Source organism: Bombina bombina, chromosome 5 (genome assembly GCF_027579735.1).
Source record: "Bombina bombina isolate aBomBom1 chromosome 5, aBomBom1.pri, whole genome shotgun sequence".
Taxonomy (NCBI): Eukaryota; Metazoa; Chordata; class Amphibia; order Anura; family Bombinatoridae; genus Bombina; species Bombina bombina.
In genome coordinates, this window is record NC_069503.1 from 324,853,286 (window position 1) to 324,865,652 (window position 12,367).

General features: G+C 41.9%; 1 protein-coding gene across 1 annotated transcript in view; it reads right to left on the reverse strand.

Moving 5' to 3' along the window:
• Window positions 1–2,357: 2,357 nt before the first annotated feature.
• The window catches only part of AGMO (alkylglycerol monooxygenase), a 575,264-nt gene continuing 565,254 nt past the window's right edge, over window positions 2,358–12,367 (reverse strand). The window contains exon 13 of the mRNA XM_053714114.1: window positions 2,358–2,541. Coding sequence (XP_053570089.1) covers window positions 2,461–2,541 — 81 coding nt within the window. The 3' untranslated portion in view covers window positions 2,358–2,460. The remainder of the gene's footprint in view (window positions 2,542–12,367) is intronic.

A 12,367-nucleotide genomic window follows, 5' to 3' on the forward strand; every position in this document is an offset into this window, starting at 1 on the left:
CAGTAAGCCCGATGACACCCTTTATCACTCAGGTGCAAACTTTTGCACTTCACTCCTATTCTAGCCCTTTAAATTTATTTTTTCTTTCCATATTACTTACATTTTTCTTTCCATATTACTTAAATTATTATTTGTCAGATCTTTCAAATAAGAAAACATAGATGTACACATTTTATTGGTGCATAAAGAGATAGTTTAGTGTACATTTCATTGAAGAGGATGGCCCAAATGGATCGACCATATTGGATTTTTTTATGCATATACATTGCAGATTACTTGTTTTAGCCACTCATTATTTGTCAGCCATAGCAAAGCACATATACACTTTTGCTCTAATTGAATGCATCATTGTTCTGACTATACTGATTAGGGGCTCCATGTACTAAGCAGTCAACGAGCTACCCGTAATAAATCTCGCATCAAAACTAGCAAACTGATATGTACAAAGTCGTCAACTATGTTCAAACTCGCATCTTTAAAATTGCGAGCGTACTTATCCGCCAAACCTCGCTACCTCTCCATTTTTCACTGTAATTAGACACATTTGACCATCAACTCGCCAAAAACGTATGTACTAAAAAATCTATTTGTCCGCTCGCTACAATTTCCTCTCCCACCTCGTTATTTTTGCCTCAAAACAAAACAATAGGAAACAATAGGAAAGTCAATCTAGACGCCAGTCTAGACATATATAAAAGGCAGTAATATCAGCTTTGTACAGCATAACTGGCGTCTAATTTGTCTCTCATTTCCATGTACATAAATTGCGCCAAATTTGTCGACTGTAATTAAAGAGTAATCTATATTTTAAATTTGTATTGTATAGTTATAAATCTTTATAATTATTTTTATATTAATATTTATATATTATCAGATCCAGATGAAGCCATATCCAAATTGTAAATAAATATTACAAAAATAACGCTCTGTTATCACTCTTCAAAAAATTTTGAACAATAATAAAGTTGTTTAGATAAGTTGAACTTTTATAGGAGCAAAATTCTATTCCCGCGACTACTATGATGTTCGTGACACCTTGCATGTCACGTGTTAATAATTGGCCAGACAATTCAACTGAAAGTTAAGTACATCAGCTTAGTCGCGGCGAGCGAGGCGTCAAATTTATCAATAATCCTCCACTGCTCGTGGCGGGCTAGACTTGTCTATTTATTGGGGAATTATTAGTACATAGTGACAGCGGACACCATTTCGCCCGTGGCGAGTAACGGCGAGTTTATCCGCGTCTAAAATGACGGATGAATTGACGGCTTAGTACATGGAGCCCTAGGTCTACAGATGTTAATGAGAAAATATGTGCATCTTTTCTTAAATTGTTAGTTATTACAAACAAAATAAGAATTTAAAAACAACTTCCATACTGATTGTTGCTTTGTTGTAGCTGCTGTGGATGGTCCTTGCATATGTCCATTTGTATTACAAGCATTGGGCTCCATGTACAAAGCAGCTTAAGCAGCGGGGCAGGTTCACACATGCAAGCCTGCTTCATGCATTGTCAGGATGACTGACAGCCCCTTCTCTCACACTATTGGTCACGCAAGAGAAGGGGTGGGCTTTACAAGCTTCCTGTTCATCCGCTGTCCGTATGCCACAAAGGTGAGCGGTCAACTTCTATGTAGGAGGCTGCATTTGGACATTTTCTCTCTATGCTTACAGTCCAATCAATGATAGTTCAGTCAAAATGGTGAGTGGTCTTCCTAAAGGGACATGAAACCCAAAATGTATCTGTCATGATTCAGATAGGGCATGCAACTTTTTAAGTTACTTCATTTATCAAATTTTCTTTGTTCTTTTGTCTTTATTAAAACGCAGCAACGCAAACTCAGGAGCATGTTTGTGTCTTGAGCACTATATGGCAGCAGTTTTTTAAGAATGTTATCCATATGCAAGCGCACTAGATGACAGCACCATTTCCTGCCATGTATTGTTTCAGACACCTATCTAGGTATCTCTTCAACAAAGAATAACATGGGTGCAAAGCAAATTTGATCATAGAAGTAAATTGGATTTTTTTTTTAAATGTATGCTCTGTCTGAAAGAAAATGTTTGGGTTTCATAACCCTTTAATCAACAGAGGTATTTGGAGATGCTTCACACAACATTAGATTGTGTTAGAGGACATGGCTGTGCAGTTGCATATAAAGCAGGGATGTTTTGGATATCAATGTTTTGTTGCCCTAGTGACAATATTATAGCACCAATGTTGCTAGGGACATTCTACATTTGCAGTTACAACTAATTGATATGTTTATTAAAGTAGTGTCTTATAGACCAATACAGATACACAACAGATAGGATAGTGAAAAATGAAATAAATGATGCTCAGCTTGTAACATAAATCAAATTAAACATTGCATCTTTATTTAGACATTTATTTTTTACATTTTTACATTAGTTACATGGTTATCATGAATTGTTTCTAGTTTGAGAAAGAAATTGTGTTTACTCGTGTTTTTCGGTCTTGGAGACAACTCTTTTTATGGCTTGAAATCCCCAGAATGTGATGCAAATTGAAAAAATGATCTGTTAATAAAGCACATAGAAAGGCAACATTAGATTTAACTTTAGTATATTATATTTTATTTTTATTTTTGCATAGACATATTCTGCCTCAAAAGAAGATACGCAGTAAACTTCAATAACTGTCAAAATGAAATGCAACCTAGATTATTAGATTTGTTTGTTATTTTTTTTTTAGACTCAAAACTAAGATTGACAAAACATTTCAGACATTTCTGGCTATGCTGGAACAAAACAACAGCCCTGTGCGCTTGTCAAGTGCTCTTTTGGTAATTCAAGGAAGCATGGACATTAGCGGATTAAAGTTTGAACTTCCAAGGGATTACCATCACCCCTGTGTTGAATGAATGATGATCCCTTAACTAGTACAGTAGCTTGGTACTTTTACATTTACTATTGATGCCATGAAATCTATTTATGGGATTCTCCATTTTTAAGAAAAAATATTCATATAAAGAGAGAATACTGTGTGGATCATCTGACAGATTAGCAAATCTGTTTAATAACTCTGAAAACCTGGATTTAGGATGGGTCTCTGATACAAATGAAAAGTAGACAATCTCTTTCATTACATACTTGCTGCAAACAATAACCTAATGAATGATGACGTCATGTTGTTGTTTTCAGATCAAGAAACATGGCTCTGGGTTTCAGAACAATTATTAAGAGAGAGCTTTTCTTAAGGAGACAATCTTCATTGAGACCTATGATGATTTCAAACTGCACTCAAGCTAAATAAACTTCATGTAAAAACTGGGTTGCCAGAAATTCCATCACTGGAGCACTTGATTACCACCAACCACCATTTGGAAGATAACTTCATCTAATAAGAAAGATGGTTGCGCTATGATGAATCTTTTTCGCCCAGTTCCATAGAGTTAGAGAGCTCTGTAACTGCCTCATGAAATCAAGAACAATCATGTAATATCATTAACAAGGTTGAAATGAAAGCTCAAGATTCTTGCTTGATTATAAATTTACATTTCAGTTACCAAATAAAATATTGCAACTTTTTAAAAATGAAATTGTTTAACACGCACTACGCAAAAAAGAGAACTAATCAACAAATCTATTATGTAATATTTTCTTTCCTTCATTTAAAATTTTGCCTTAATCTTACAAAATATTTGTTCTGCCAGAATCTTGACCTCCTGAACAGCTTCTTGCATAGATTACTATACCTCATACTTATCTACGTGTTCCAAAAATGTGTCAAGGTGTAATTTCTCTATTCAACTATTAGAAAAATATAATTGCATATAAATGAAACAGTTATGTATATTTTTTTCTGAAAATTGGGAGAAGCACAGCTGTTAATAGTTTTGCCAGTCTTTTATTTTTGATTAGCTTTTCTCAGAGTATCCCATGATGTTAAAACACAAACACTTAAAATTTGAAAATTATCATTTGTAAATATAACACACACATATCTATCTATCATCTATCTATCTATCTATCTATCTATCTATCTATCTATCTATCTATCTATCTATAATCCAAACGTGTAATCGGCTACAGGGCTACAAACCTACTGCTCCTTTGTAGTAATCATGAAGAAAGGGTCAGAGCGGTTAAATAAAACATGATCTTTATTGTGTGTCACTAAAAACAAATGATCCTGGGGGGGCGGAGCTAGCCTGTGAGGATAACGGTCGCAACTTAGCAGAGCTCCAGCTTGCTTAACTCTACATAAAGTTAAAAAGTAGTTAATCTGCTCATATTTTAGTACTCAAAGACACTTTTGTAGAACAGAAGCTGGGCTGATCTAAAGGATACCAGTTTGGACTTTCCCTGCGGATTCTACCTAAAAGAAGTTACATCAGCTTGTGTGGCTCATTATACCCCGCTTGCCTAATACTTCGCAGAGATAACCTCCGGAGGGTCGGGGCTCCGCTCCGGAGGCACAGCAGAGAACGGCTGTTCAAGTGGCACATAAGACTACAGCAATTACCCAGTCGCAGCTACTGCCAGATACTGCCTAAGATAAGGTGAAGCGCCCGGCCTGAGCGAAGTAAAATTCGGCGCGAAAAGCCGCCATATTGCCGCTCCATCATACGGCTCACCTCCGCCCAGCTGCATCAAGGCCGCAGAGCTCCATCACTGCAGGAGTGCTCCTTAGAATTTTCCTTACCTGCTCCCTTAGACCCGGAGAGAAGTGCCGCTACCGGAGCTGTCTGCCACAGCTGAGACACATCGTGACCCGGGGAGATCCTGCAGCAGCCCTCGGTGACACAGCCGGCCACATCGCATCTGCCCGCTACTTTCAAAGATACTAGAAGTGACCGCATAGCACTCCGGAGGGTCGGGGCTCCGCTCCGGAGTGCCATATATCATACCTGCCTCCTTCTGAAGTACTGCACGGCTCGGACCCAAGTCTCCTTCACTGCCCGCGGGACCTGCCGCCTCCAAGGCCCAGGAACAGCACTGCTCACGCCTGAAATAGTTGGCTCATCTCCGGACTCCGACTCCTGTGCTGATCTGGTGAGATACCGGGTGGGCTAGATAAGGGGACTGCCACTCTGAATTGTTTCTTTTTTCTGGGCGCAAAAGGCCTCCACTATACCTGCAGCGTTCTCAGTCAGCTGCGTCACACAGAAACTTACATGCATGGCTAGTTACGGAGGAGTTTGAAACACTCTGCTAGCCCCCTACTGCCCTATAAAAGCTCCTGGCTCGCCTCTAATACCTAGGCACCTCATATAAAAAATCCTAAAAGCTCCAGGGCACTTTGCCTGTGCAAGCAAGGGGGCAAAGGTTCTGCTTGAGGAGATACGGTAGGCAATTACAATAAAACATTCCCTTATAAGTGCAAAAGAGCTACACAAGTTTTGAAGTGAAAAGCAGTTCTGTGGGATAGCTCTCAAGCACGATAGACACCCTGTGGTTACCTTAGACCTACCCTGATACTGCCTGGGGTCCTGCAAGCAATACTTGACTGTAGGGGTCGCGAGAGACTCCCCAATTTACCACCTGCAAGTGGGGTGTTCTATATATTCATTATGCCCTACTGATAACTCTCAGGGATAATCTGTTTCTGTGACTTGTCTCATTACACCCTAAGGTGCTGCCCTCTTTAAAAGGATACATACCTGCAGCATAGCTCCAGTAAGACTGAGCAACTTCCACTGTCACAACAATCTATAATACTACTGAGTGAAGTTATAGCTGCTGCGTCAGCCTGTATGTCTTTGGGCTCTCAGCCCAAAGTGGAGTGTAATTTATTTATCATACCTGCCTAACTTTTATCTCTACCAACAGGTCCTACCTAATGCAACTGACTCTATAACGATAGTCCCCAGGTTGGACACCTAAAAGGCTGCATTTGACGGACCTTATATACTAGGCTTAAAGTGCAGTAATACTCTTATATAAGCTGGACTCACTAATACTCATTTCTCTCCCTCCAGCGTTGGGTCATTGGTTCCTTTCAATTCTGCATTAGTTGTATAGATGAATACTGTTAGGTTGTCTGTGTAAACTAATCTTGGCCTTTCCTCTACAGGTACTTTTGTATAAGGGTCTGTATATGCTTAAACTACAAGTACAACTACGCTGCCCATCTTCTTCTAGAGATTTCATTAAAACACACACTCCTAGATAAGCTGCCATCCAGCAGATACTACAAAAAGCCACACCGCTCAAGACTGGTGCACTAGATCCAATTTAAAGCATCTTAGTATCACTAAAGCATCATAAAGGTGTAATCCCCTGGATAAGCAGCTATTCAGCAGATACTATAGCATAGAGTCCAATCCCCTAGATACTCTCTGACACTCTCTCCATCCATTTCCTGCTGTACTAAGGGACAGCAGGTCATACCCTCAATTCCTTTTCCCGTCCTGGCCAAGTGAGGGCAATCTCCCTGGAGGGAGGGTCTACAGAGCTCTTCATTCCACCCACTTTTGAAAAGGGCTTAATTTGCTCTGAATATACCGTGGATTATCCAGCAGAACCTTACTATGGATAGCGGAGCACTGCTAGCTATGGCTACCTAAACCAAGATTGACGTCAGGGGGACTTAAGCTTCACCCTATTCACCATTGTTTTACCTAAATATCTCATATCCTGCAGACCTGGTGTCTCAAGAACGGACTTTGGCAGAAGTCATAATCCTGAAACCATGTCCCAAAACTCCAAAAGGAAAACTAAACCGTCTCACATCTCTGGAAAAACTGTCGCAGATCACTTTAAAAACCACCATGCTGGGAAAACTCAAATGTACAGAGACTCCACTCCCGCTTTGGAAGGCAGTGAATCTGAAGGCAGTATTGACTCTCAACCTCCTATGTCAGATACTCTATCTGCAAACATTGTAGATGTACTAACCAGACGAATGAATCTCCTTCAAGAGACACTGACAAAGGAAATTAAGGGATCCACAGCTGAGCTCCGAAGAGAGATTGGAGCTTTAGGAGAACGTACTGAAACTCTGGAGCGTAAACAAGAAGATCTTGCTGTAGACCATGCTCACTTACAAGCCTATTCCCAAAATCTTGCAATTCAAATATCGGACCTGGAATTGAAACTAGCTGATATGGAAGACCGCTCCCGCCGGAATAATCTGAGATTCCGCGGAATCCCTGAAGAGGTTGGCCCCCAAGAACTGGAGTCATATGTTTTAGAATTTTGTAATATCTTCTTCACCACTCCAGAGAAGCCTGATCTCCTACTAGACAGAGTCCACAGAGTAGCACGACCTAGAAATGTCTCTCAAGAAAAACCTAGAGATGTTCTAGCTAGGATCCATTTTTTTACCCACAAGGAGAAGATACTGAGAGAACTGGCCAATAAACCGCAACTCCCTGAGAAGTTCCAACAAATAGCGGTGTTCCCGGACATTTCCAGCTATACTTTACAAAAGAGAAGGTCCTTTAGGACCATCACCCAAATTCCGAGAACAGAGAATATTAGATACAGATGGGGATACCCGACAAGGCTTATAGTTAGTAAAGATGGTGAGACACACACAATTTTCACCCCTAAAGAAGGTTTTGACCTGCTCCAAGACTGGGGCTTGGCATCCACCAAACCTCGAAAGGACACTGGCTCTCTGCCCCCTAAAGATAGGTCAGCTATTATGGACATGGTCCAACCTTCATCAAGATCTACTGCAAAGGACACTCCTAATGTCACTGACATCCGGGCAGGTGCCCCAGACTTCACCCCTAGGCTACAAAAGCCCACCAAGTGATACAATAAAGAGCTCTAGTGTTAGGCTAGTGCACATGACTATATCGTTAGCTATATTTATCGTTAGATAGGAATAACTAGAAGGAAAAAGGATTGTTACATAGCTCAATGAATGGTAAATTACTAATCCTGACCTTTAGCTGGTAACTATGTATATATTGTTCAATGTTGCTCCCAGGTATAGGTTGCCTGGCACTTGAGAGACATGTGGGGACCCGTGACCTCCCGCAGGATAAAGGACGCTTGTCCAACAACACCTGCTCTACTATCTTACCCTATTCGCTCCGGCGGGGCTTCGGGGGTCTCCCCATCTCCTCTCTCTCCGGTGCCACAGGTGACTTAATCTCTCTCAGACACCCAAATGTTATTGATCGAGACTTTATGGTGAATTAACGGTGTCTACAACTGGCCCATCATGGGCATATATGTAAATATTTCTAAATATAATCTCCGGTATCAGCTGCCTAATGTGCAAAGAACATGGAGAGACCTGTGACTTCCCACAAGCGAACGGGTGCTTACCCAGCAGCTCCTGCGTTACCCATTTCTTGGCCATTTGGTCATGCTGGGACTCATGAGCTCTCCCCATGTGGTTTGTTTTCAGTTCCACAGGTTATGTACTCACTCTCAGACACCTATAAACTTCAGACCTAAGTTATATGACGATATTATAGTATTTACAATGTTATTGGTATCACTAGTTTAACGTGCTACTATGCCTGCAGTGCTATGATGTGTTTATTTAGTTTAATGAACAACCTTTGGTGTATTTCTTATATTCACAATCCCCCAATGACAGTCAATCTTCACATACAAGTTTAATACTTGTACTACCCCCCCCCCCCACATACGCAAATTTTATTTGTGTTATCCCCTTATACGGGGACTGGAGAAGTCAGTTCGGTATTCAGCCACACTTCTCCTTTTGGTGATCCAGCGGTTCACCATATTGAATAATATTGTTAAAACCTCATACTACCAATTTAGATTCGACTGATCCAAAGCCCTGGACACTTACTATATTACTTGAAGTAACTCAGTGCCCCTCATTGCCCACTGTTTGTTATATCTCATTTTTTATCATTCTCTAGGTGAAACTAAGCTCCCTAGGGGAAATAATCCTCGTAATAAAGGAAACGATAAACCAGTTTTGAGCCCGGCAAGGGCCACAATCAAGTGCGCAGGTCCAGGCGGGGTAAGTCTATCATCAAAACCCTTCCCTCTACCCTCCCTCTCCCTACCCACCACTCCCTCCCTCCTCCAAGTTCAAGATGGCGTCAACCCCTAATCATATATCCTTTGCAACATTAAATGCCAAAGGATTAAACTCACAAGATAAGAGAAGCATGCTTACCAACACCATGAAATCTCTGAAAGTACAAGTCATGTTTTTACAAGAGACACACTGGATGGAGTCAAACCAGACTCCATACAGGACCCCAGAGTATCCTGTGGTGGTTCTAGCTTCTCACACTGAGAAATCTAGAGGTGTTGCGATAGCTATACACAAATCTATACATTTTGACCACATTCACGCAGAGAGAGATAGCCAGGGACGATTTTTACTGCTCAATTGTAAATTGAACGGTGTACTGTTCACTCTGGTCAACATCTACGCCCCGAATCAAATGCAAACTAAGTTCCTGAAAGATGCCTTGTCTAAAATTGAGAAACACAAAGCTGGGACTATTATACTAGGGGGGGACTTTAATATGATATGGGACCCCCTACTAGATAAGAAAGTTCAAAGCGGGAAAACAATAGACACGTACACTATGACTACTGCTAACAAATTTCGACAACACATTATCCAACATAATCTCTATGATATTTGGAGGGCACTACACCACAATGATAGAGACTACACATACTTTTCTAGACCACATAATTCGTACTCGAGGCTCGACCATTTCTTCACTGACTCATGGACGCTTAATAGAGTCCTAACGTCACACATTAAGGTCTGCTCATGGTCAGATCATGATATTTTGTCATTTACGCTCTCTACTGACTTAACCACAGAGACTAGACCTAGCTGGACACTCCCAAAACAAATGCTTCAAGATAAAACGTTTAGAATGTCCCTCCAAGCCTCTATCGTTGAGTTTCTAAGAATAAATGAAACCCCGGATATGTCCTCCCAAACTATTTGGGCTGCTCTGAAAGCTTACATCAGAGGGATCTGCATTCGACGGCAGGCGATGCTACGACGTCAAGCAGGTCTGCCCGTCGGCCTCCTCATGGCTGAACTTCGCACTGTAGAGCAGGAGAATAAAAACTCCCCAACTACAAGCCTAGCTGATAAAATTAAGGAATTGCGAACGAAATTGGCAGATAGAGACTTGCAAAGAGTTAAAGAATCTTATGCTAGATTCAAGAAGCTGATGTATTGCCAAGGTAATAAGGCCTCAACCCTCCTCGCTCATAAATTAAGATGCAGGACAGCGGCGGGTAGGATCTTATCACTCCAGAGAGGTGACAGCTCGGTCTACTCACCTAAGGACATTGGGGAGACGTTTGCGGAATACTACTCTAACCTGTATCACCTCAAGCCCTCGATGACTGTTAAAGAGTCCTCCTCGTGTGAAATGGTACATTTCTTACAGAGGCTGGGCCTACCATCCCTCGCAGATGAGGACGGAGAGGCACTTAAAGCCCCATTCTCCCTAAATGAGCTTAGTTTAGCCATTAAACACTCCCAAAATAACAAGGCTCCAGGTCCCGATGGGTACCCAACAGCCTTCTATAAACTGTTTAAACCGGAACTCCAGGGGACCCTCCTCAAGGTCTTTTCGGAGGCCCGAGAGGCAGGCTCATTCCATAAAGAATTCCTGCAAGCAGTAATTTTGCCCATACCGAAACCAAATAAAGACCCCTCACAATGTACGAGCTACAGACCAATATCTTTGATCAATGGTGATGTAAAGCTATATGCAAAGCTATGGGCTAACCGCCTTAATAGCCTGCTCCCAAAGGTGATTCATACAGACCAAGTTGGTTTCACGTTCGGCAGAGAAGGCCCAGACAATTCTCGGAAAACACTGAACATACTCACAGAAGCCTCCCGACTGAGGACACCCATGCTGGCCCTGTCGCTAGACGCAGAAAAAGCGTTTGACAGGGTCAGATGGGAATACCTATGGCATACGCTCGCTCAATTTGGCATGCCAGAGATCGTGATTAAAGCAATTCGAGCCCTGTATTCTTGTCCCTCAGCAGTAGTTAAAGGTATGGGGTTTGCCTCCCCGGAAATATGCATCACCAACGGCACCAGACAAGGTTGCCCCTTGTCTCCTCTAATTTTTTCCATGGCCATTGAACCTTTAGCTCAGGCTATTAGACAATCACCTGTAGTAAGAGGGGTCCAGCTTGGAGGCACTACTGCGAAGATCGCACTATACGCGGACGATGTCACGCTCTTCTTAACAAACCCAATAGGCTCCCTGCCAGTACTCTTTGATATTATCTCTGAGTTCGGAGCCCACAGCTACTACAAAGTTAACGTCACCAAAACAGAGGCGTTACCGGTAAACATGCCAGCGTTTGAATTGGAAATTTTACAAACACTGTACTCCTTCCAATGGTCACGAACCTCTATTCGGCATTTGGGGGTACAGCTAGGTCCGGACCCGAAATTGGTTATTTCTATTAACTACACAACCCTCATTAAAGAGGTCACTGAGCTCACATCTTCGTGGAGCCTTAAAGAAATTTCGTGGCTGGGCCGCATTGCGTCCTTCAAAATGACGATCTTACCAAAAATTCTGTACTATTTCCGCTGCATCCCTCTTAATGTACCTGCTGCCTTTATAGACAAGCTCCAATCTCTTGGGCAACAATATATCTGGAATAAGACCAGGCCCCGGATAGCGGCAAAGATTCTCCAAAAGAGATATGAATATGGAGGAGTTGCAATGCCTAACGTACGTGGATACTACGAGGCAGCCAGGCTTTCTCATATCACGGCATGGGCAGATAAGGGAGAACAGCAAGGCTGGAAAAACATAGAAACTTCGAACCTTCCCCTAGGCCTAAGATTGGCAGACTTACCCTGGATCCCTAAGCATTGTGTTGACAGCTTAGGAATACAAAATATCATTATCAGAGACAATCTGAAAGTCTGGTATAGCCTCAGAAACCTCCGCGACATCGCCCCACACCCATCTCCCATTCATTCTATACCGGCCTTACTGGCGGCTCTTCCTGATACACACATACAACAGTGGAGGGACTTAAACCTCAAAGTGGTCTCCTGTGTGTACCCCTCGGACACCTTAATCTCACCTCATAATATCAATGCCATAATCCCAGAGCCCCCCCCGTGGGCCTCCTTTGAATATTCGAGGCTCTACACCTTTATGACATCTTGGGGATTCCCCAAAACTCTAAACAGACCCCTGACTAAATGGGAAAAGCTATGGCAACTCCCTATTAAGACCCCTAGGCTCATATCATTTCATTACGATCTTCTACAGTTGTCCACTAACAAAGACAGACCATGGCAGATAAGGGCTTGGGAAGGTGATTTGTCCAGACCAATTTCAGATAAAGACCTTTCCATAGCCATGACGTTGACTAAAAAGACAGTACACTGTGCAAATACACTAGAGGCTTACATGAAATTATTCCTAAAATGGTA